The 25,709-nt window shown below is 53.9% G+C and overlaps 1 protein-coding gene across 2 annotated transcripts; it reads right to left on the bottom strand.

Annotated features, from left to right (window-relative positions):
- Window positions 1-4,204: 4,204 nt before the first annotated feature.
- NYNRIN (NYN domain and retroviral integrase containing) lies at window positions 4,205-22,758 on the bottom strand. 2 transcript variants are annotated; one of them, XM_077127069.1, is made up of 9 exons: window positions 22,540-22,758; window positions 22,164-22,378; window positions 14,939-15,624; window positions 13,122-14,813; window positions 12,192-12,322; window positions 11,978-12,074; window positions 10,266-10,367; window positions 9,982-10,083; window positions 4,205-8,906 (listed from the first exon to the last, which is right to left on the bottom strand). In XM_077127069.1, exons 2-9 carry the CDS (start codon window positions 22,359-22,361, stop codon window positions 6,074-6,076), a joined length of 5,841 nt encoding a protein of 1,946 aa, XP_076983184.1. In that variant the 5' UTR covers window positions 22,362-22,378; window positions 22,540-22,758; the 3' UTR covers window positions 4,205-6,073. The 2 variants fall into 2 exon arrangements, with proteins under 2 accessions (XP_076983184.1, XP_076983183.1); XM_077127068.1 differs by having other exon boundaries at window positions 22,164-22,758.
- Window positions 22,759-25,709: the final 2,951 nt, after the last annotated feature.

Here is a 25,709-nt window from a genome sequence, read left to right on the forward strand (position 1 = left end):
TAGATTAAACAATAAACAGAACACAGGAGTGGTTAGTGTTCCTCTCCGTAAACAATAAACAAAACACAGGAGTGGTTAGTGTTCCTCTCCATGTACAAAAAGCTCTGCCAACATTAAGGATTCTAAAATATAGTCCAACCATCCACCTTCCCTGTTGCCATGTCCTGGCAGCTGATTTTACAGGGAAAAGTCCCCTTACTGAAGAGTTCAGCAAAGATCTAAATTTGTGGCCTTCAGCCATACCTGGCCCTCAACACTCCAAGTACTTCTTCTCAAGATTCTTTCCCCATCATCTCCAGAACCAATTCAAGCTATGATCCCATTTGCTCCAAACATACTGTCCTCTTTTAATTTCCTCTCTCTTATATGTTCATCTTCTCCCCCTCTACTCATGCCTTCCCTTCAGCAGGTGAATAGCCTTTAAAATCTAAAAGAGAAAAAAATAAGGTTGTGGTTAAAAATATAGGCATAGTTGTCCTCAGCCCTATGCACCCCTGCAGCTAGCTAACATCATCTCTCCTCCTCTTTAGAGCCAAGTCTCGTAAAAAAAAAAAATCTATGCTAAACAGCTGCTCACCTCATAATCACCTCTGGCCTCCACTGCTCCACCTAAACTGCCGGCAGCCGGTCACTCACAACTTCTTTAGGATTAGAGTCAATGGACACTTCTTAGACTTCCTGTTATTCAGCCTCGCCCCACCCTGTGACCCTGTGGACTCTCTCCCTCCTACAAGCACTCTCTGCCCACCTTCCATGACCATGCATTCCCTTGGGCTTTCCTCCAACCTCTCTGGCCATGACCCACTTTCTTTTCCAGACTTGGATATCTCTGCCCATTTCTTAAATGTTGGTTTTCAATGTAGAGCTGTGTTCCAGTACCCATGTTTCTTGAAGATGAATGTATAATGATACAGCTTTTTCAACGTGACCGTGTGATTGTGAAAACCTTGTGTCTGATGCTCCTTTTATCTACCTATCGACAGACGAGTAAAACATACGGATTAAAAATAAATAAATAATAGGGGGAACAAATGTTAAAATAAATTTAGTAGATTGAAATGCTAGTGGTCAATGGAAGGGAGGGGTAAGGGGTATGGTATGTATGATTTTTTTTCTGTTTTCTTTTTATTTCTTTTTCTGAATTGATGTAAATGTTCTAAGAAATGATCACGATGATGAATATACAGCTATGTTATGATATTATGAGTTGTTGATTATATAACAAGAGTGGAATGTGATCGTATGGTAAGAATGTTGTGTTTGTATGTGGATATGTTTCATAAATAAAAAGAAGAAGAAAGAAAAAAATGTTGGTTTTCCTTGAGATTCTACCCTAAGATTTCTTCTGTCCTGATACGCTCTCAGAAGTACAAATTTCTACCCAGATTTTTATCTCTAGCCAGGATCTCCTTCCTAAACCTCAGGACCATACCTTGGATGTCCCACCTTAAAGTCAATTGCAAAACACCTGGAATTGTAATCTTTTTTCCTCAGAAACATTCTCCCTCCCTTGGTCTCTGTGTCATAAATAGAATTACCCTGTTGCCCAAGCCAAAAACAAGTTGTTACCCTTGATTTCTCCTTCTCCCGTAACCCCCATATTCAGTCACTCACACTTTGTCAGTTCCATTCACCGCTCTCCACCCACCCTCGCTCAAGCTACCAATCTTGCAACTAGCTTCCTGCAAAAACCTCCCAAAGGGCCCCTTGGCCTCCAGTTTTCCCTCCCTCAATCCATTCTCCACTCTTGGTTTGCTCCATCTAAAGGGAAGTTCATTGCCGAAAGCTCTTTAAGTGCTTCCAATGGGCTTCAGAATGGACGCCGCATTGCTTAACAAGGTCTTTTACAATCCGGCTGCTGCACTTTCCCCCACCACATTTTTCATCATCTACAGAAATGTCGAGATCCACGAAATAACACCACTAATTCGCTGAGGGCAAAAGAGAGTATGGCACTTAAGTCAAAACTTCCCAGGGCCAAGAGAATCCTTCTTGGGCCCAACTGAGGAAAATCAGGACCTGTTTTTATTCATACAAAACCTTAATCCAGATCAAACTGAAATGGAGAAATCTTAGCTGACACTATACAATGCATTATAAAAGTTCGAGAGGCCATGGATTAAAGCAGGGGGGGAGGGTGGTAGGGGAGTAACTCAGCACAGGGTAGTGGGCACAATGAGTAAGATGGCAGGCCCTGGGACCAGAGTTCAAATCCAGCCTCTCACTTAGCAGCTGCACATGACCTTGAGCCAGTTACTTAACATCTCCTTACCTCATTTTCTTCACCCATAAAAATGAAGCTAATAATTGTTGAAGATAATAATTGTATAATACAGGGGCACCCTCAAGTCCACTGCTCACAAGTTGGAAATTGTTCAACAATGAAAAAGAGAGATCTCACTATCAGATAGGTGAGAAGCCAGTGTGGGTAAAAGCAGATTGTTGCTTAAAGTTATCTTGCACAGAAAGATACTCACCCCACAGGCTTGGAAAGCATTTAGAACAATGGCTGGCATGGAGCAAGTACTCAATGTATCTACGTTACTGCTACCATATGAATTAGTCAACAAGTTAAAAATTCATGTTTCAGGAACTCTTGGACAGTCTTTAAAAAGCAGGTAGGATTTGTTTTCTTTTATGGTGGCTATTTACCTATTACAGTGTTTCTTTCTTTCAGTTGTATTCACATGGGTTTAGGGAAGTGGTCACTAGGAAATCATGGTGTAGCAAGGTTTAAGTGGCCCTGACCTCACAAGCTAGTTTATGTAAGTTTTAACATGGGACTGGGACAGAGCACAGGATATTCTTTATCTTTATAGTTTGCATTCTGTCATGAGACTATTTGCATACTGGCTACTTTGTAACTTCTGTTATAAACCTGGGGAGGCTCACTGGCCAGTGCCCCAAAGAGAAGGAAAAATTGTGCTCTGATATGAAAAAGCAGGGTCTAGTAGGAGCCCCTAGTGTCTACAGTGCTCAGGTGTGGATGTGCCTCTTTGATTCACCCCTCCCAAAGCAGGAGCCCCCTCAAGTCCACTACTCACAAGTTGGAAATTGTTCAACAATGAAGAAGAGAGATCTCACTATCAGATTGGGGAGAAGCCAGTGTGGGTAAAAGCAGATTATTGCTTAAAGTTATCTTGCACAGAAAACGAAGGGATTTTGCTGAGCCACCTTTCTGATGGGTGTCTTCCACTCGGAAGTTCTACACTTTTCACTCTCTGACCTCTGATGAGAACCTATACATCACTTTTGGGTGGAGTCAGGGAAAACCTCTCAATGACATGTGAGCTGAAACTGCAGTACCTATGCCATGTGTTCCTGTGCCAGGTAGGTAGGTGGTTCTCCCTACCACCCTGTGCTGTTGAGTCATCTGATGCCTCCACCAGACTGCGAGCTCCAACAGGCCAGGACCACGTCACTCTCGTTATGTGGCATGTAACTGGCACAGAGCCTGGCACATAGCACGTGCTCTATAATTACTGAATAGCGTACGCATGAGCTGGAGCGTTCCCTCCTGGCACTCCATACCCTGGCCATTGCTGAGCAGAGGTCTGGGCAGGTGAGAAAAGGCAGCAAGAAGCAGAGTCCCGAGCTGCCGAAGCCTGAAGTCTGGAAGCTTGGTCAAAATTAGGAAGGTCTGGGTGGGGATAACAGTGCTGTTAGCTGACAGGTAGTGGGTGCTCACCCCGCACCCTGCACCACGCTAGCCAACTCACACCGATTCTTTCATGCCATTCTTGTACCACCATATAATTTAGGAATTGTGACTCTGCATTTTAGAGATGGGGAAAACGGGCCACGTAGCTAGCAAATATAGAGCCAGTATTCAAGTATAGATCTGTCTTGTTCCCCTTACAAGTAAAGTGGTTAAGCACTAATGCCATTTTCTCACGCCAGCTTCCAAGATGTGAGCTGGAAAGAACATTACCTCAAAAACCCAGAGTCTGCGCTCTGGTCCCAGCTCTGCCATTAACCAGCCATGTGGCCTTAAGCCTATCACGTTCCAAACCCTGGTCTCCTCATCTGTAAAATAAGAAGTTGGCCCGATGATTTTGAAAAGGTATTCTCCAGGCTTTCAAATTACTAAGTCTGCCCAGGAAATATGGCAACCATACCCCATGGCCACCTCCCACCCATCTCACTCCCATAATTGCATCCCAGGCTTATAAAAGAACTAGACATTGTCTTGTTTGATCTGTTTATTGACAAATCAAATGAAAAAAAGTTACTTCAAAGGGAGGTATATGATTATAAATGTGGTTAACAGGGGTCTGGGTAGGGTGCTGGGGAGGGGGAGGGAGGCTGGGGACACCACCAAAGGAGGAGGAGGAGAGGGTGTATCTGCTAAAACTCCCACACCTTTCCATTCCTCAGCCAGCACCCAATCATTCTTTCCTGGTCAGGGCCTACAGCTGGAAACAGTTTAGGGGCACCGTCTAGGTAGTCTGTCTGCAAGACTTGGAAATGGGGAGTGGGAAAGAACATGGAGATAGGATTCCCTAGCTTGACCCTGTCGCTGGAACCCTGTTCATGATGAACCAGAGTCGGGAGGCTTAATCTCGGTCCTGGGAAAGACACAAACTAGCTGTGTGACTTTGGGCAACTCACTTTCCCTCTCTGGACTGCTTTCCTTGGTTGTGCAATAAGTAAGGTTGTACAACCTCCATGGCAGGTACTACCCTGGCTCTGGCATTCTGTAATGCCAAGTGTTCTTGCATTGGCATCCTGAGCTAGGCCAGGAGAAGTAAAACTCCTCAGAGGTCCAGCAGGGTGATTCTGCACTGCTCTCACCGGAGCCCACTCTGTCGGCGGCAGCAGCAGCAGCAGCAGCAATTTAGAGGTCTGAGCCTAGGCACGCTGCACAGGCAGCACACACCCTGTGAGAAACTCACCCTTGCTACGAAAGTGGCTACCTAGGAGTTTGTGCTTTGCTCTACACAGAAGACAGGTCCAAGGGGGCTCGGGGGCGATCCAAACAACGCAATCACACATTCTGCAGGGTCTTGGGGACACAGGGTAAAAAGTGGAGGTAGAAGCAGAAGAGGGCTGTGGAATTTGGGATAGGACTGGGAGCGGTTGGGGTAGAGTCCTGCTGGTACCTCGACATGTCCCAGACTATTTATTCAAGGCACTCCCCACCCCCCGAAACAAGAGGCCTGGGCCCCTTGGTCTAGTCGATGCAGCTTTTCAGGTAGAAATGCCACACTTGGCATCAAGATCCTTGATTCCTGCGGGGTTGACACCATCAAAGCATGGGGTTGGGGGTCGTCTCCATGGGCTGGAGTGAAATGAGGTAGACCAGACCCATTCTCCCCCCACCCCTCCCGTGCTGACAAGGGGGCCCCTCATGACGGCCATCCTGCCCCACGCCCCCCCACCCCACCCCCAGCTCTGAGCCACTGCCCGTAGGTCCGGGAAGACTGGCAGCTCTCCCTTGACCACCAGACGGGCCGAACCTGGCCTGAGAAAACCACCCATGAGGCGGGAGCGCCAGCTGCCGCCCCACGACCAGCATGGATTTGTGTCAGCTGTGACAACACCAGGGGCACAAGGTCCCCAGATGAGGCGTGTGAAGGGGGGAGCCCACATCTGAGGTTTCTGTTTGGGAGGGGAATGTGGTTCTGAGTCTGAGGTCCACATGGAGCATAGAGTTTTCATGATTAAGGCAGTGGGAATAGGATCCTCGCGTGTGTGTGTAGGCACACGTGCACACATGCGGCTGTGTGTGCTAAGACAAAGGAAATGCTTGGAGTAAAGAAATCGAATCTTGCCTAACTTAGTAAGGAGACTTTCCACTCCCCATGGTGAAACTGACAGAGGCCCGCATCTGACAGCCTTTGGCAGACCTTCCTAATACCCCAAAACAGGGGTGTTTCCAAAGGGACGTTGGTCCCTAGTTCAATGCAGTTTAATGACGTTTCACGAAGCAGCGTCTCTGTAAAAGGCACACAGGAGGGCCCCCGAGGAGCAGTGAGAGCAGTGCAGGGGGCGGGTGGAGGGCTAGCAGCAGAAACTCAGGGCCCCGGGGCGGGGTGGGGGGGGGAGCGAGGCGCCCCGCCACCCCTCCAGCTCACTGCTCCGACACCTTGACGGACAGCGGGGTGCCGCTCTTGGCAAAGGCCTTCATCAGGCTGCTGGGATAGATGCACCCCAGCTTCTCCGGGGTTGGGAAGCCCCAGACCCTGTAGAGAGACAGGCTCAGGCGGTCCCCGATGTAGAAGGGACCCACCCACTTGGCACTGCTGCCATTCCTGGGGAGGGACAGCAAGAGGACCTGGTCCCCCACATTCCACTCCTTCTCTTGGCTCTCCCGCTTGAAACGCCTGTTCTCCACCTTTTCCGAGACCCTGTCGGCCACCCGCCAGTGCAGCTCCAGCAGCTCCCCAATCAGCTGCAGCAGGAAGACGTCCATCTTGAGCCCCTCGATATGGGCGCTGCTCATCTCCCACCACAGGGGCTCACTCAGCTTCAGCTCAGCCCCCGTCAGGGTCTGGAAGGGCGTGGCGTCGGCGGAGGCGGCCCTGAAGGCCAGGTGCAGCAGGGGCAGGGCGGCCGCCCACTTCCTCCCGTGCAGGAAGATGAACTCCTTGAGGGCTCTCTTGAACTCCCAGTAGGCGGCGGAGCTTGTCAGGCAGGGGAACTGGAGGTCCCGACTCAGCGAGACCGCCTGGGCTCCCAGGGCCAGCCCGCAGCTCACCAGGACGTGCCGGGCAAACTGGGGGCCCTGGGCCGCCTCCAGCCGCACGGGGACTCCCCACCTGGCAAACACGTGCTGAAGCAGCACCTGGGCCACGGCCAGGTGTGTGTAGGGCTTCAGGGGGAACGCTTCCACCCAGCGGGTGTGGGGGTCGGCCACGATGAGCACATGCTTGTGGCCCTCTTCGCTGATGGTGACGGGGCCCACCACCTCCAGCTGCAGGTTCGACCAGGGGGCGTTCGACCTGAGGGGCCACAGAGACTCGATAACCTTGGACTCGCTCCCTATGAGATTTCTGGGGATGCAGAACAAGCAGCTCCTGCAGTAATCTCGCACGTGCTCCTGCATCCCCGGCCACCACCCCAGCAAGCGCAACCTCTTATAGGTCTCCTCTGGTCTCTGGTGGGCCCCCACGGGGAGGTCATGCACAGAGAAAATCAGATCCCTCCGGAGTTGCTTGGGGACCACCCAGACCCTGGGCTTCTTATCTCCCTTGAACATGAGCAGGCCACTCTCCTTGTCGAGGCTAAGTGAGGTAAAGACAGAGCTGAAGGGGGAGGAGCCCGACAATTTCTGCCCAGCCCGCAGCTTGGCGATGATGTCCGCCAGGGTGTCATCGCTGAGCTGTAAAGCCAGCAGGTTAGGCCTCTTGCCCGTGAAACGGGGGGACACCGCCGGAGCCGGCACATCCTTTGGCAAGTTCCACCACTGCCCGCCCCCCTGGGCACCCTGCTTGGCCAGGGTGTCCACAGTCACAGCAAACAGGGAACCCCGGTAGGAGGTTCGGTAGATAAACGGGAGGGACGGGAGACTGGAGGTGAGGGATATTATGTAGGAGAGCAGGCTCGGGTGAGGTAGAGGAGCCCCGTCAGAGGAGAGGAAGCCCCGAGCCCTCCAGAGGGGAAGGAGCTCCCAGAGGAGGCTGAAGATCCAGCTGCAGTGGGTGAGGAAAACCACAGGGAGGCTGGACTGGCCAAAGCGCTCCAGCCCACAGGCCACGGCGGCCAGGTGGGCATAGGTTGGGGTGTAAGGGGAGCAGGAGAAGGAAAGGGAGACAGGGGCGCTGGTGGGAGACAGCACATAGAGGCCGAAGCCAGCGCACCACTCATCATCACGGTAGAAACAGTAGCCTGACATGTGGATGCAGACGAAAGTAGACAAGTCAGAGAAAGGGGGCAGGACCTGGAAAAACCGCGGCATTGAGGAGGCGGGCGTCAGGAGGTGGTTTTCGCCCAGCAGGCCCTGGAGAAGGGTCAATTCCAGGGCCCTCTTGCCTTTGTCCTGCACCAAGAGGGACCAACGGATCAGCCACGCCTCGGAACCCCCGGGGCCATCCGTGGGCTCGGGGTCCGCGGTGTCCCGGGAGGCATAGGAGAGGCTCAGCACCACGGGGGTCTCCCCGATGCAGCGGGAGAAATGCTTGAGGGCCCAGGCCACGGCATAGGGGCTGTCTCCCCCTGACTGCGGGCCCTCGCCCTCCTCGTCGGGGAGGAGGGGTTTCGAGGTGTAGGCGATGGGGTGCCTCCTCCCTGAGTGCTCCTGGTACAGAGCGGCCGTCAGGGCCACTTTGCTCACCGTCACCTCCAGGAGGCAGGGCAGCTGGGAGTTGGGGGCCGCGAGGCACAGGGCGGACACCAGCGCACGCTTCAGGGCCAGGAAGGCCCTCTCGTGCTCGCGCTCCCACCGCCAGTCCGGCTTCTGCTTGAGGAGGCCGTGCAAGGGGCCCACGAGGGCTTCGTAGTCCGGGATGGCATCCCGGTGGGTGTCCATGAACCCCACAAAGAAGGAGAGCGCCGTGAAGTTGCTGGGGATGGTCAGCCGGGCCAGGTGTGCGAGCACCTGCTGGCAGGGGGCCTTCCCGTCCCAGGGGACGCCCAGGTAGGGAGAGGCCACCCCAGGCAGGAGATCGATGTCCAGGGCCCCGTCGGAGAGGTCGTGGAGGCTGAGGCAGCGGAGGACTTCCTCTGACAGGGAGGGGCACTCCACGCGGAGCGGCAAGGCCTGGGGCGCGGCGAGGGGGGCCTCCTCGGCCTGCCCCTCTCCCTGCTCCTCGCCCAGCCTCTCCTTCATCCCGGGGGCTCCTTCCGCATCCCGCGGGCTCTCCCGGGGCCCAGGAGCAGCAGCGTCGCTCAACTCAGAGACGCGGGTGGAGCTGGGAGGGAGGGTCTTCCAAACCTTCAGGAAGTTGCCAATGTCGGTGTCCAACCTACGTCGAGACAGCAGGGCGGAGGGGGTGAGGGGCCATGGGGGGCAGACCCACCCCGCGGGAAAACCCGCAGAGCCTCACCCACGGCTAAGTGCCAGCCCCCGAAGGAGCCTCGGGCAGGCCCCTGCCCAAGACGCTTCCCCTACCTCCCCTAAGTGTCACCTCAGTATGACAGGATCCCCTGTGCCATGAAGGCTCACCAAATCCAAAGCTCATGGGCCAAGTAACCTCGCAAACCAGTGTCGATAACCATTAGCTGACTCCAGGCGGCTTCCAACCTGACCCCCTGCCGGTGAGCAACCCAGGGAGAGGTCAAGAAAGGGAGGGAGGCCAAGCATCCACATCACTTATCCCCCACTGGTGGAAGGGCCTGTGGGACTGGCACGGGCAGCAGTGCCCTGCCCAGGAGTCCTGACCGCGGCAGCCTGCTGCGTCCTGGGAAGGGGAAGGGGGCAGCCAGGTGGCTGAGTGCAGGTGGGGTAGAGGACCTGAGGTTCGGTTCTGCAGGCACAAGGACAGTGACTTGGAAATGTCTACAAAATGAGGAGAGTGGTCCTTTACATCAAATTCAAATTGTGTGGCTCAAACGGGATAATGAATACGGAAAAAAATCCTGTTGGGTAGACACTGTAGAGACAGCCCCACTTGTACACAATGAAGCGAGGGCAGGACTGTTCACTGAAGCCTTGGTACCAACAGCACAAAATAGAAATTGTCCAAAAAAATGCAGAAGAGATGACCTCACCGGGCACCCATGGAAGGCGTGCGGCCACTAGAGTGAGCCCCGCGAATGAACACCACGCGCATGTGGAAACAATACTGAAACGCTGAGTACAGATGCAAGTTGCGGAGGGATGCCTATGGTATGCTAGCACGTATGTAAAGTTTTACAACCGCGAAACCATCCTGGAAGTGGTTTATGATGCGTAAGTATGTGGTGAAAGCCTAGGGACATGAAAAAGTAAATCACTGTTCGCTATAGCTATAAGCACGAGACAGGTGTTGGCCAGCCCGAGGCGGAAGTCTCCATCTGACCTGGGAGGGGCTGGGAGGTAGGGGCAGGCCGGCCAGTTACCTGTTTGGCTTCTTCAGAAACTCATCCAGGGTGGGGCCATCACGGCCCAGGGGGTCATCTGGCACCATGAAGAGATTTCCCGCAAAGGTGAAGGGCAGCAGGCTGGGCCAGGAGAGAGGAGGCACGGTACAGAGACCACCGCGGCAGTTCCGCAGCCAACATGGGGCTGACACCCGCATCCCCTCACGGCAGGTACCACTGAGTCCCACTCCAAGGCCCTGTCCCTGCCCCAACGTCCGCCCTGCCCTGGGGCTGCAGCACGTGTCCCTGGGGAGCCGCCTCACCGATCCTTGACCGTCACTTTCTTAGAATTATTCATCAGGACATGAATCTGCTCGTTGGTGACAATGATGCCATCTGTCTCCTCTGCCAGCTTCACCATGAACCTGCGGAAGCAGGGGGGGCCGCTCACGACCCAGGTCCTCGGAGAAAATGTCCTTGCAGCTTCACACTGAGGTGAGTCCGACAAAAATGTCCTTCCTAGTCAGGGAGGCAGGGCTCTGGGAGCCCCTCCCCTCCTCTGGGCGGCCACCTGGGGTCCCGACTGCCCTCTATGGTTTCTCCAGCACCCCCCCCCCCGGAGGGTGCGGCACACCCAACTATGTACACAAACACACCCCTGGTATACACTTAGGCCTACACACACACACTCACAACATGCACAGACATATACACAAAACCCATCCACCACTACAAACACACACACACACACACACACGTGTGTATATATATAGCTTCAGTTTCTGCATGTGTAGAATGGAGATAAAATACCTATCCTATATTGTGATAAGGATTAAATTGAAAACAGATCATGCATTTAAGTGTCTAGCTAAGTGCCTGCTGTACAGCATCCATGTAAATATTCCATTATTATTCTATACCAATGCACAACATTCTTATATCTGCCAAGATATTTTATATATATTCATGGATGTCTGTAGAGACAGAGACACACACATGTACAAACACAAATCACAAACACACAACTGATGCCTTGACAGACAAACATACGATGCCTGGATGAACAAATCCATTTTTCCCAAGGATCACTTCTCCTGCAACGTGGGCTGTGGCCAGGAGAGAAGGCAATGGCTACTTCTCTGCACTCCCTGAAGAGTCCTTTCCCCTACCCCAGCATGCTATCCCAGGAATGGACAGCAGAGGGCTCTTCTGCAGGAAAGCCACCTTTCCTCAAACCCAGGCTTGAGTTGAGAGGCACTTAAAAGTCTCACCCAGGAGGCTAGTTTCCCAGGCCTGAAGGCTAGGTGGGCACCAGGTCTTGAGAAAACTGGGGAGGAACAGAGCATCCCGCCTGGCATGTCCTGCCTGGCATGTGAGGTGCCCAAAGGAAGCCAAGACTTCCATCGACTCCTTCGGCACCAAATCCAGTCCAGGACCAGTGACCAAGCCAGGGCCTTCCCTGTCCTAATGGGTGGGACCACAGGCTGCCCCAGACCCGGGGTACACTAGTGCCGCAGCTGTGTCAGGGAGTGGGTGCCTCGGACGGACGAGCAAGGAGGCAGTCAGGGTTTGGCTAGGAGGCCAGGCCAGCCCGGGACACACACAGCCACACGCACACCTCCCCCGTGCCAGGTGGGGGCTGAGCGAAAGACTGAGACCTCTCCTTGAGACCCTGACTTCAACCCAAATTGCCACCCAAACCACGTGCCTATGGTACCTCTGACGCTCACTCGAAGCACAAGGGGTCACCGGGGCTGGCCTGACCCAAAGCGGCTGGGTCTCAGCCCATAGGTCAAGGGGGCAGAAAACCTGCTAACTAAGGCAGCGTCCCAAAGTCAGGCATGGCCCCTGGGCTTGGCTAGAGTCCGCTGGGAGCCTTCTCCTCACTTACGTCCTCTCCCCATCCTCCCTGTACACGACCTTCTCTAAAGACGCTCGCGTTCATGTCCCCAGAGCAGATGGGACAGGACTCCACCTGCCGCGCAGCCCAGACACCTCGCTGAGCCCCACAGAGGGGCCCAAGGACCCAGCCCACCTATAGTCGTAGGTGGTGACCTTCCTGCCATTCTCCAGCTGGGAGGGGGTGATGGAAAGCATCTTGAGGGAGTGCAGCTTCGTCAGAAAGTGGCTCTCTAGGGGGGAACGGCAGGAGACAGAGACGGTCAGAGGGAGGGCTGAGCAGCCATGGCCGCAGTGCGGTGGCGGGCGGGTTGGGGAGCGCCTGGCCACGCAGGCGGTGGAGAGCTTACCTCTCACCCTCCGGTTCTTTCTCAGCTGCCAGGTGGGAACAAACACAGTGACTTCTCGGTGTCCCCGGTTCCAGAAATACTGCACGGCCATAGCAATGCCGCGGCAGGAAAAGAAGTGCTGGAGGCCGTGCCTGTGGGGTGGGCGGCGGTGAAGAAGGCAGCTTCCTGCACAGGGAACAGCCCTGCCTCGCCGCTCCCAGCCAGGTGGGTACTGCCTGGGGACCAGCTTCAGCACCAAAGACACCAGCAACGCCTTTCTCCTGCTGTCAGCAAACAGCCCGCGGACACCTGCTGCGTGCAGGGCACGGCCAGACACTGCATGTGAGCATGCACATGCACGTGTGCAAAGGGGTGGTGAGGGGAGGCGGGGGAGAAGCAGCCCCTGAACTCAAAGCTCTCAGTTTAGCGCAGGAAGCCAGCAATCACTAGCCCCCTCGTGCATGCTGGGAGAATCCTCTGCACCGCGAGGCAAACTGAAATGGTGGGCCGGTGAGTGGCGGGAGGGGGGCGGGGCTCGAAGGATCAGCATGACTAGGAAAGGCTCCCCAGAGAAGAGGAGGTTTGTGCTCAGGGTTTAAAAGCTGGCCTGAGGCTGGCTGCATGCCCCAGGATGACAGAGTGGAAAAGCATGGGCCTTGTCTCTGAACAGACCTAAACCCAAAGTCCAGCTCGGCCCCCTACTAGCTCTGAGACCTTAGGACAAGATCCTTCACCTCTCTGAGCTGTTCCTGCATCTATACAGGACAACTGAGAATTCAATGCACACTGCCTGGCAGACAGCAGCCTGGGCCACTCCCCTCCCCATCTTTTCCCGGACTTGGGCCCCAGGCCACCCAGAAATTGGGACAGGAAGCCCCTAATCCACGCCCAAGGACACCCCGCCCTGGCTCCCCAACACCCCTGGCCTGCCCCTTACCCACAGCTACTCACACCATGGCCACGCTGCTGCCGTCAATGACCACGCGCCGCAAGCTCTGGTTCCCGGGTTCCCCTGACAGGTTCAGCTCAAAGGGTGTGTTCAGGGCTTCGTGGTACCTCTGGAAGCTGGTGACTGTGCTGTTCACCTGGGGGTGGCGAGTCGACTGCCTCGGGGCTCCCTCCCAAGCCCCCAGGAGCCCCTCCATCTGGGGCTGGGGCTTACTGCTGGTTCCCACGTTGCTGCTGGGGTGGGAACCTTTCCTGCCGGCCTCCCCCTGGCCCTTTGGGAGTCTGGCTTCATCCACGGGGCGCCCTGGATCTGTGGGTACCTTCGGAGCTGCAGGTGTTTGGGAGGCTTGGGAGGCTTTGGAAACTACAGATGCTTTGGGGGCTGTGGTGGTTTTTGGAGCTGTGGGCACTTTGGGAGCTGTGGACCCTGTTTTCGCTGCAGGCACAGTTTGAGCTTTGGGTGTTTTGGGACCTGAAGATGACGTTTTCACTGTGGCCGCCTTTGGAGCAGTGGGAGCTTTGGGAACTGGGGACACCATTTGAGTTGGAGATGCCGGTTGAGCCACAGCTGGTTCTGGAGCTGCAGGCACCACTGGAGCTGCTGGCGCTGGAGTCAGAGCTGGAGCCAGAGCTGAAGCTGGCACTGGAGCTGGAGCCGGAGCCGGAGCCGGAGCTGGAGCTGGAGCCGGAACTGGAGCCAGAGCCCGAGCTGGAGCTGGTGCTGGCACTGGAGCTGAAGGCACTTCATGAGCTGAGGGGACTGTGGGGACTGCCGGCGTCATTTGAGCTGTAGGCACTATTTGAGCTGCAGGCAGCATTTGGCTGGTGGGTGACTGTTGAGCTGTGGGCACTGCTGCGGGCACGGCTGCTACCGTGGGCACTTTTAGAGCTTCAGGCACTGCTTGAGCTTCCAGCACTGATGAAGTGATGAGCCCCCCATGAGCCATGGCGCCCTCTTGGGCCATGGGCCCCCCTTGATTCACAGGCATCCCTTGCTCTGAAGGCAGCTCTGGAAAGGGCTCCTCTTTCAGCCCCTTACATTCCCACTGCCTAGTTCCGTGATCCCCCAGCTCACCTACAGCTTGGAGTTGGGGTGGAGAGGTGGAAGGTGGTCCCATCTGCGGCAGTGCTGGGCTAACCCTGTCCTTTACCTCCGAGCCCCCTGGGACCACCAATAAGCTCAGGACTTTTGGGGGCGTCTCTGGCCTGGGGCATTTCTGTAGGGCTGCCTCTCCTCCTAGCCCCCCATCTGGTCTACAAGCTGGGCCCTCCACACTGGGCAAAGGAGACAACTCCTTCTGCTTCCACTCCAGATTTAAAGGCAAAGGATTCTGCCCTGGTAGCTTGAACTGAATGGAGCCTAGTGGCCTCTGCCAGAAAGGGAAATTGAAGCACGCCTGGGACAGGAGCCAGGCCAGGTGGAGAGAATGAAGCTCATTGATCCTCCAGAAAGTTGCAGCAATTGCCCCTGGCCACAAGGGCCCAAAGGCTGGCCCTGGACTCCAGGCCTTCCAGGGAGGGTACACACCCAGGACTGACACCGGAGCCTGGAAGGGGAGTTTATCTTCCACCTTTTTGACCTGCCTTTGCTTCGTCAGGGCTTGTGTGTGGTTCGCAGAGTCCTGACTGCTGGTGGCTCGCACTGGCCCTTCCTGGCGAGCACTGTCCGTACCACTTTGGTTGTTGGAAATGACCCTGGAGGAAGTCCAAGTTTGTTGGAAAAGTAGGAAGGCTAGGTCAGTCCCAAACTGCTACTATTTCCTTGGGTTGGGGGATCAGGGGTGGGGTCAGAAAAGCCAGACTCATTCTCCAGAACTTACCGTACCAGCTGGTTTGCTGTCTCCTGCTGCGGGTTCTTGGCTGGGATCTCCTGAGGGCCCAGGATGCTTGAGACCAGGGGCCCAAGGGCTCCCGCACTGGTTAATTTCTTTGAATCCTCTGAGCCCTTTTTCTGAAAGGTCCCCATCTCCAGGAAAGGCCCAGGACTATCTCCCACGGACACCATGGCCGGGCCTTCCTTCTGCTGGTGGGGAGGGCAGATGAGGACCTCAGGATCAGACAGGGTGTCTGAGATGCCAATGCGGCTCAGCCACTCGATGATGTCCTCCTTGCCCGCAGCATCCCGCACCAGGCTCAGCAGCAGCTCCTGGACCGCCGGGGGCAGCTGCAGTAGGTCCCCTGCATGCTGGTCACCACGAATCCAGACCAGAGCCCCAAACGCCCGGGTCACCTCAGCCTCCCAAATGCCCCGAGGGGTCAGCAGAGGGGCAGGGCCCCAACGCAGCCGGCCCACCAACTCCTCCAGCCAGTTCTGGGTCATGATGAACGACTCGGTCAGCCCGCCCACCATCAGGGAGCCGGGGGGGCCAGGCACCAGGTAGGCCAGGGTGCTCCAGCAGAGGCAGTCGAGGAAGAGGCCCTGGGCCCCAAGAAAGGCACAGTGGAGGGCTGGCGGGTAGCGAACCTCCTTCCACAGTTCTGGGCTGCACAGGCCCTTCAGATACTCCTGGGATCGGCAGGGAGAGCACAAAAATAAATCAGCCCCTTACAGGCTTGGCAGTGGCACTATCGCCCCCCCACCCCTCCCCCTGCCTGCCACAAGCCAAGACTCTCCTAGGGACTGCCCTGTGGCCAGCCCCTCTTGCCCTGGTCTTGCCTTCTCACACACCCCTTTCTTTCCAGGAAATTCCCAGAATGGAGGAGGCCAGGGGTGGGGGTGGGGGTGCGGGCCCTGGGCTTCAAGTCCACTGGTTCTAGTTTCAACCTGACCTCCATAGATAAGGTTGATTATGGAGAAATGAACATCTTCTCAGGGCCTCCGTCTCTTCCCCCATAAAATAGCAGGTTCAACTAGATCAGGCCCATTCCTACTCTGGCGTTCTAGGATTCTATAACAGCTAGTGGGGAGGGGGCCCCCGCCTGAGCCCCCGCCACGTGCCATGTGCTACGAACTTGACTTTGATGACTAAGCACACAAGCTTGAAAGGACAGCAGCCAGGTTTGACCTCGGGCTCTGCCACTCTCTAGCCGTGTGAGCTGGGGCCAGTTATTTATCCTCCCTGCGCCTGTATTCCCTCACCTGTAAAATGAGGAGAGTAATAATAATTCCTGCCTCATTAAACCCTTATGAAGCCGCGGGGAGCAGATACACGGAAATGCTTGGGATGGTGCCCGGCACAGCCTATTTCCATTTCACGGGCTCCGAAGGGCTACACGGCTTGCCCCAGGGCACAGGGCTGAGGATCTGAGCCCACTTCTGGCTGACCCCAAAACCACAGCCCTTTCCACCTCCTCTGGCTGACTGCGTGGTGACTACAGAGTAATCCTGTGGGACTCTGGTTTAATCCGCCTCCAGAAGGCCTCCTAGTACAACCTGTACCCATGACCATGGCAACTATGTTGCCTAGAGGGGCCAGAGGAAGAGACAGATAAAGTGCTGGGCCAGTGTCCAGGGTACACTACAGATTCGCACAAGGGCTGAGCCAGCGGGAAGTCCCCTGGCTCTCTGGGCAGACCAACGTCTGCCCGTGTCTACGACAGTTGCCCCTCTCCCAGCTTTCCACCAGATGGTTCCATTAGGGAACAGATGCTTCATTCTGGGTCACCCGATGGTTCTCTGCTCAGGACCCAGGCCACCCTCCCTGCTCAAGCCTGGGCTTACCTGACCCAAGGCCTTGGGCCTCCAAACCTCTCCCCAAAGGGTCTGATGTAAAACCAGGCATTTAGGCCTAGATCCAACCACTTTTTGATCAGTCTAAAACCCGATGGATACCCCAAACCAACCCCCGGAGTCTGAGCATGTCCCACTGCCCAGCAAGGGCGAACCTGACCAGGTACAAAACAACTCTCACAGACCTTTACAAATGCCCTCCACATTCCAACCACTTCAAAGCAATACACAACATGAACAGCTGCATCAGAGAGGAATATGATGGGGGATTTCTTCCTCTTTCTGCAAACAGTGTCCAATCTGTAATGTCCCATCTACTGTTCAGTGTCTTTTCATGAAACATCATATAGGGACTGAGATCATTTCAAAATAATCAATCTGAGCTTATATTTTTGTGCCAGCCTCTTACCACACCTTATCTCATTTATTCCTCTCTCAGCCCTATGAGGAAATTATGATTTTCCCCATTTTAGGTGAGCAAGGAGAGGTGCATGCCCAGGACACAGATAGTGAGCTAGGATACTCAGATGCTCGGAACCCTCGGACCGGGCTCAGCCACAACGCTGTCCAAACCACAGGGCAGGAGAAAAAGGGAGAAATGGACATTTACATCCCAGAAAATATCTGGGACAACTTTCCTGCTCAAAGCCCACCTAGACCTTTTTTTCTTCAAGAGGAAAGAAGATGGAAAAGAAGCAGCAGGAACAATTTGGATAAATAAATGATAAAGAGAAACAGAAAATAAGCACAGAAAACGAGCAATGGATTTCTACAAATATATTGCCCGGAATGCCACGGGGCATTTGTCAACTTCTAAATGAAAGAAAAACAATAACACCAGGCTTTTCAATGATAGGAAATAATACTATTCAAGTGATAATGCTGCTCTAACCTGATCAGAAGGCTTCACCATTTAGACCTGTCTTACAATTCTCCTTTGTTTCTTAAATGGCTGTTCATCATCTGCTTTCCAGAACCAACCCAATTTACAGGGCAAAATACTCAAAAGTCTCAGAAAGTGGCAGCACCAAGAATCTTTGGAATTCAGAAAGGGGACCTAAAATAAACAGGCCTGGGTTAAAGCTGTTTGAGACGCAGTTATATTGGGAAGCCCAGCCCCTGCCCCACACAGCCCCGTGCGTACCTCCCTACCCCAGCAGAGAAAAAACAGAAGTTTAGGATTAGAAATCGATCAGCATCCTGAGGGCATAGGTACCTAGGAAATAATGATGTCTGTAATGAAAACTGATCACAGACTGTCAGCAGTCAGAGCTGACCCTGCAGATTAGACAGCAAAGGAATACATTCTGGGAAATCTGACTTGCCCAAGAGCAAAACCCTAAAGATAAAAAAAAAAAAACCTAAAGATCACCAAGAGAGTTTCCTAACAGCGCCTGCCCTAAGCTTCCTGCTCAAAATCAACAAATCTGGCCCACCGCCTTAGCTCCCAATCAGGTTTCTGTCCTCCACTCCTGTATAAATAGCCAAGCAAGGATTATGAGCCATATGAAGAAAAGTCCTATTTCTCTAAAACAGAGCGACCGAAACATACAGGAAAAAAAAAAATTGAAGGGAAAAAACTAGCGAAAGAGAAGACAAAATTTTAAGTTTACTATCATTATTCTCCTCGGAGAGATAACAGAGAATCTAAACAAGAATAGGATGCCGTTTTTTAAAAGGAGCATTCAGAGAGAACATATTTGGGAGGAGAGAGGGAATGGCAGTGTGAGAGAGCTAAATCCTGGGTTTCTTTTTTTCTTTTTATTTCTTTTCTGGAGTAACGAAAATGTTCTAAAATAGATCAGGGGGTTGTAGGCACAACTATGTGATGACAGTGTGAGCCAGTGAATGCACACTTCAGACAGTTGACATGGTGTGTGAACATATCTTAATAAAATTGTATTAAAGAGAGAGAGAACTAAATCCTCATCTAGATAACGAGAAGTACAAAGATAATGTCTAAAACGGATTAATCAAAAGATAACAGTATGAAAAATATATAAATAAATAAATAAAAGATAACAGGGTGGTGCAAGGGTAGTTCAGTGGTAATTCTCACCTGCCTTGCAGAAGACCAGAGTTCGATTTCCGGCCCATGCAACTTCCCAAACAAACAAATATGCAAACAAACAAAAATCCAACAAAGTGGTATTGCCATAAGGGGATACTCACATAGAACTGGAATGAAATGTGACCCCCGCCATACAGCATACAAAAAAAAGAAAGAAAAGATAACAGATGTCCACATTTTTTTTTCATTAAAGTGGTATATAAATGCCAGATCAAATATTGTCTATGGAGAGACACGCTGAAGGAAAGCAGGGAGGGACAGGACAGGGAACCGCTATATTCTGTTATAAGCTTTTTATAAATTATTGGACTTTTAAGATGTGTATTATTTTGTTAAAATAAAAATTAAGCTTAAAGAAAAAGAAGAATTAGATACCCACCACTGCAAACAATCTACTGGGCGGGCAGGGGGAGGCAACCCTGAGATTTGTAACATTTGCCAGTTTCTGTGGTGTAAATACTCCCACCACAACCGATTTCTAGCTACCAATGGGACTCTACTGGCTGGCAAAATTCCTGACATTTTAACAATGGGTCAGTAGAAGCCAGCTCCAGCACCCCACTGCCAGCAGCTAGCTCCCTGAGCACTGCTCAGTTAGTGTGGGACAGGACAGACTCAACTTCCATCTGGCAGCCCAGCCAGAGGTCAGCAAGCCTTGGCCTGTCCAAGGGCTCTGGAGCCCAGTCCCTGGGAGTCACCCCTCTCATTGCCACTTCCCCTGTGTTCCCATCTCCTCCCTTCTCTCAAAAAAGAAAGATGTGAACATGTCATCTCTTTTCTCTACCAACCAGCCCATTCATTCCCCCCACCCCCAGAATTTCCAAGGAGGGCAGGGCAAGGTTTGTCCCTGGGGTCTTATAATCACGGTTAACACCCTCCCTCTCCACTTGCTGATTTCAGCTTAGAGAGACCAGGCCTCCCCGGTGTTTGTTTTTGCTGCCCCACGATGTGACTTCCCGCAACATATTCATTATTTTTTAAATCCCACCACAATAAAACAATTTAGAAGCCCTGGAGTTCTACAGAATTTTTCCTGGAAAATCAACCGCATATAATGTGGAAACCTAGCCAGGCCCTTCTCCAGAGGATCCTCTATCCCTCCTGACTCCTCCTCCCTCAGACCCAGACAAGCCCCCTACCCTGACTCCCAGTGTTCCCCGCCCGCCCCCAAGCCCATCCAACCTCCAGTCTCCCTGAATCTGCTCCACCACTTGGCCTGTGTAGACGAGGCCATTATCAGGGTGCACAAGTGGGTTTGCTTACAGCGGGGACAGGGGTCGGCCACACCACCTCCGCAGGGAGGTCACAAGACACCCTTAAGCTTGGGAGTATGTATGTATGAAATCACCACACCTCAGAGAGCATTTAAGCCAGCCCCACACTTTACACACAAGGAGACCAGGACTCAGAGAGGGAAAGGACTTGCTCAAAGTTAGACAGCTGGTTAGCAACAATAATAACAGATATTTATGCTCTACAGCTCTCCACATTTTGCAAAAGTATTTAAGCATGCATTACTTCAGCCGTCACTAAGTAAAACACCCCACCCACCATGAGGTGGGTGTTATATTCTGTTTTAGAGATGAGGAAAGAGACCCAAGAGAGGGTAAATGATTTGACCCAACACATCCAGGACATTTGACCGAGGACCCAGGACCTTCTCCGCTACTGCCCTCTGTCCTAGCCAGACATCCTAAATCCTGGGACAAAGCCCTATCCTCCCTCCTTCCCTGGCTTCCTGCTCCGAATCTCAAACAGGATCTTCTTTCTGCTCACTCTGTGCAATAAAGCAGAGAGTTACCTGAATCCCCCCAGGTGCTGTTTCCTTCTTAAATGTGCCTTTCCCAAAGGGAAGACAATAGGGCATGGGGGCAAGGAGGAGGGAACTGAGGCAGCCGCAAGCAGGGCCAGTGGCTGGAGCCTGAGGTGGCATGAGAAGGACGCCCGAGGCCCAAAGAACCCTGAGGCAGCAATGGGAACTGGAGCAGAAGACCTGGAGAAACTGAGATGGGACCCAGGCAGAGAGAGGGGAGCAGGGAGTTCCAGTCCCATAAAAGGCTGGGCTGTTAGAAAAAAAAAAGATTAAGCGCCTAAATTCCCCTCTAGTTAACCCACCTATCCCAGTTATTGACTATTCTTATCCTGAGGGGTCCCAGCACATCTGTTCCCTGGCAGGCACCCCTGCCCTCCCCCAGCACCTCTGCCAGAATTGGACAAACTGCTGAGCCAGCAGCTCCTCAGAGGGGCTGAGGGAGGAACTTCCCAGGCTGCCCTGTTCTGGGCTCTCCCACCCACGGCCTCAGCCAATTGGAATATTGGATATAGACGCTGCTGGGGAAGGTGTGCTGGGGTGGGGGGGGGGGGCCTCAGGGAAACGGCAGCACTGCCATCTGAAAGAGATAAGGCCATCTGGGGGAAGAGGGAGAGCTTGGCCACGACAGGGGGGATGGACAGGGGATATCTGAGAGGCCGAAGCCAGAGGAGAAGCTTGTGAGAGGAGCCAGGGAGAAGGCAAGAGAGGCGCACTGTACCATAGCCTGTCCACCGTCCACTCCCACACAGCAGGCCCTTTCATCTGAAAGCCCACAACCCTTCTCCCAGCCTTCCTCTCAGAGCAGCTGCACCCCCAAACCTGGGCCCGGGCAAGAGGCTGTGTAGGCCATCAAGAGTGTCAGGCAGGGAGCCCAGGGCCCTGGGTTCTGTTCCCAGCCCTGCCACTCCCAATCTACTACACCCTGAGCCCTCTGGCAAGCCCTTCTCTCTGGTCCCCGGGGCCTCATCTGTAAAATGCCACGGTTGCTCCAGAAGAATCTCCAGGCTCCCCTCCAGTCCCAGCAACTCTGAGCAGTTCCCAGGGGCACCCCAGGAATTAAGGAGACTTATAAGGCGACAGAAGGACCTGGGCCCTCCAGAGTCTTGGAGGAGAACAAAGAGGTGTGTTGCAGAGGTCACAGAAAATGCAGGACCTTAAGCCTCTCCCAGATGGAGGCTGTGGATACTGAGGTCCTGGAAAGGGGGTCTGAGGGAGGGGAAGAGGGGGGTCATAAATCCTAGAGACTCTGTCATAGCACTTCAGGGGCAGAAGTGACACGCAAGAGAGGGGTGGGACGGAAAAGAAAGAAGGAAGCAGAGTAGGACAGGAAGGAAGAGTGCAGATCTGGAAAGGCCAGCGGATGGCCCAGTAACCCGGCCACCATAGCGCCCCGGAATCCAAGTCCGGAGCGTCGGGGACCGCCGTCTGGGGGGTGGGAGGGAAAGGGAGGGTCTGACTGGCAGGGACGGCTGGGGGGGGGAAGCTGATTACCTTGGCTTTGCCTATGTTCTCCCGGGGCCCCTCGAGCTGGAGCCAGAAGTAGGGGTTGTCGGGGCGGGTCTGGTAGGCGCTCAGCCGGATTCGGAAGATGCGCTGCACTCGCAGCCGCTGCCGCTGCACCCGGGGCTTCGATCTGGTCTGCACCATGAACCACTCCTGCGGCACAGGGTCGCCCCCGGCCAGGAGCATGGCTGCCCCGCCCGCCCCTGGGTGGGGGGGGGGAGGGCGGTGAGGGAGACCACAGTGTCACCCGGGTCCCAGCACGGGAGGTGTCCCAGCCCCCAGCGCGAGGAGCCTAAGCCACGCCCCCTCCTCCCTCCGGCTCGCCCCCGGCCTCGGCCTCCCCCCTGCGGACTCCGGGACCCACCGGCCTCGGCGGAGGCGACCGCCCGCCGGGGCTCCGTTCCTCTCGGCCGCGGCTCCCGCGACAATCTCTTCCTGCCAGGGGTTCAGCGGGGGGTGGGACCGGCCGGGCTCCCGCCGCCCTTCCCTCCGCCCCCAGCCTTCCCCCAGTCCGCCATTCCGTCAGCCCTCCCGGCTAAACTCTTTCTCCGTCTTCTGGGTGGCTGGAGAGGGGCGCGGGGGGCGGAGGGAGGGGAAGACGGGGCGGGGAGGAGGGGGCGGGGAGGGTCCTGGAAAACTCGGCCTTCCACCCAAGTTTTGGGCCCAGAGCCAGAATCCTGGAGTCAGAGTTAATTTCCTTCCACATTCCCGTTTCCTAAGTGGAAGGAAAGGGAAAGAAGAAGGAAAAGCATTCGGGTTGGCAAGGGTGAGGGCGGGGGGAGGTGGCGCTGGGCTTCCAGGAACAGTGCTTTGAGATTTGGGACGGGCTCTTCTCCCCTTTCCTCTTTCTCCCCGCCTCCCAGGCTCCCCTAGAGAACCGGACGGCAGCCACTCCTCCCCTCTCTTCCCCGCCTTTCCTCGGAGGAAAGGGTTAAGGTGGAGCTGGGTGGGAGCCCAGGGAGGCTGGGGCCTGAGGAAACTCTGGGCTGGAGACCAAGCAGGAAGGAAAGGGTAACAGGACCGACTCACCACCCCCCACCGAAGTCTGAGGACAGCCTACAGCTGGCAGGCAGCCCAGACCCTCCTGAAGTCCGCACCCACCCACCCCCGCCCCCCAGGGCTGGCTGGGCAGGGAGAGCTACAGAGGATTTCTGAGAGGAGTTGTTTATGAAAGCCCTTTTTAGCAAGTGTGATTTGTGCTACGGAGAAGTTTTAGGATGGGAGCGAGGACTTGGTGGACAACTTGACCTCTAGAGTCTCCCTCAACCCTTGACCCACAGCCAGCCGGCTGGCATCTGTGTCTGGGCCAAGCCTGGGACTTGGGGACCCCCCTCCAACCCCAGGGCCCTGGAGGCCCCTCCTCATAAAGAGCACCTTACAGAGCCCTGTGGCCTGAACAGGAGCTGGCGCTGTGGAGGACAGGGGCTGGGGCTGGGGCCTCGGTGACCTTATTTTCCAAACCACAGCATAGAGACACTGTATGACAGACAGAGATGTAGTTATGGGGGACAAAGGGCAGTGGATTTTAAGTTAGGCCTGCCCTGCAACATCTGGGCTGCAAGGCCATCATATGTTTGTGCTCAAGGCAAGAGGCCAAGAGTGGCCTGTGCAAGAAAGGGACCCAACTGACAAGAAGAGGGCCTTGGGCTCACGCTGCTCACAGTCCAGACTGGACTCAACCCCTCAAATTTCATCCCGGCTTCTTCTCCCTAAATTGGGACCCAGAAAAGGAGGAAGTTATCTGTGTGACCTCCGCTCAGAAGCCTTCTGCTTTGCCCTTGTCTCACTCGCCAGTCCTACTCCTCTCCAGAGCTTTGAAACAAAAGACCTGAGTGAACTTTGGGTCTTTAATGAGGTGATTATCACCCCGCTCTGTCCACTTCTGACTGTCTTTGCCCGACTTATTCTCCTTCAGTTTCTCCGAGGCAAGTAGAGAGCCATGGACCCCTGCTCCCCACTCCTTTCCCAAATAAATAGTTGATTCTTGTTGCCCTCATCCAACGGCCCGTGGACCGTGAGCACAGGGACCACCTTGAAGGAAAACTCACAGGCTTAATCCTATGTTCAAAGAGGCCAAGGGGACAGTGGGAAGAAATCAAGCTTTGGGATCAGGCACTTCATCAATGGATAAAAGAGGACCACGTATTTAAACTCTTGTGCTTCCTTTCTTCAGCTAATAAAATCGGGGATAATAATAAATACAGCACAGGCAGTAAATCAGACTACACAGGTAAAGCACTTAGCACAATGCTTGGCTCAGAGTATATGCCGTATATATGGTAACTCCCCCTTCCCAGATCTGTATCTGCTGTGCCACCTCAGAGCTGACCAATGTGTCACCATACCTCACCTCACCAAATCCCCTTTCTCAGCCTTTCCATCTCGCTGCCACCAGCCTAGTTCTCTAACCAACTCTCCTCACCCTTTCTGCTAAACCATCTCCCATCTTTTGCCTCTCTGCCTGGAGATCATGGATTTAGTTAGAGAGCCTGGTTCTAATCCCAGCTTTGCCAGTAATGAGCTATGTGTCCTTAAGCAGGTCGCCAAGTCCCTTGACCTCTGTGGGCTTCAGCGTCCTTATCAAAATATTCATTCACTGGGCCAAATTCATTCAGTCATTCAACAAATTCAACACGTAGTAAGTGTCTGCTATAAGCCAGGCCCTGGAGTCTAGCACTGGCCTCATGGAACAGGGGAAGGAAGAAGGGCACGATTAATTCTCTGCTAGAAATAAAACAAGGCAGACACTGGTGAGTGCCTTGATGAGAGCTTCTCTGGTGAGATGACACAGTTACTGAGATAGGAACGAGCTAATCTTTTAACAATTTTTTTATCCAAGTCTTTCCCAGTGTGAATACATTCAATGATTCCTTGACTACAATAATAAGTTAAAATGTGTTTGAGTGGGTTGGAAGCATTTCGAACCTGGCCCGAATCCACTTTCCCAACGCTGTCTAGAAGGATCCCAACTCAAGTTTAAGTATAATTAGATATGCCTAGGCATGTTTGGCAACATCCTGCCAGGAGCCTGTTTGCACAAGAAATGAGAACTCTCCAAGAAGAATACTCATCTTGAGTAAAGGAGGGACCTGCACTGTGAACCTGACAGTGTATCAGACCTTTATCTCTCCTGGGCTCCAGAGGGAGAGGTGGTTCTGCAAGTCAAATGCCTCCCAGCCCAGCCCAGACCTTCTCCTGTCTGAGTTTCTGGGGGTGGGGAGCTGTGATATCCAGTCAACCCTGTCTGAGACCTGTCTGTCAGCATAACCCAGAGGGGAAAGAGGTTTCTCCCTGACTTTGCCACAGTCCCTGGGCCACTTTCTTTCCTGGAGGGTTCCTATCACAGCAGAAGTGGCTTCCAGAAGGTACCTAGAATGGTCAGGACTTACGGTGGTTCCAGATGAGCAGGTGGAGGCAAGAGCCAAGGAAACCAGTGTTACTGCTTAGTGGCTGTGCTGGTTTGAAAGGAAGTATGCCCCTTAGAAAACCCAGATTTTAATCAAAATCCCATTTCATAAAGGTAGAATAATCCCT

This window comes from Tamandua tetradactyla, chromosome 14 (genome assembly GCF_023851605.1).
Source record: "Tamandua tetradactyla isolate mTamTet1 chromosome 14, mTamTet1.pri, whole genome shotgun sequence".
Classification (NCBI taxonomy): domain Eukaryota; kingdom Metazoa; phylum Chordata; class Mammalia; order Pilosa; family Myrmecophagidae; genus Tamandua; species Tamandua tetradactyla.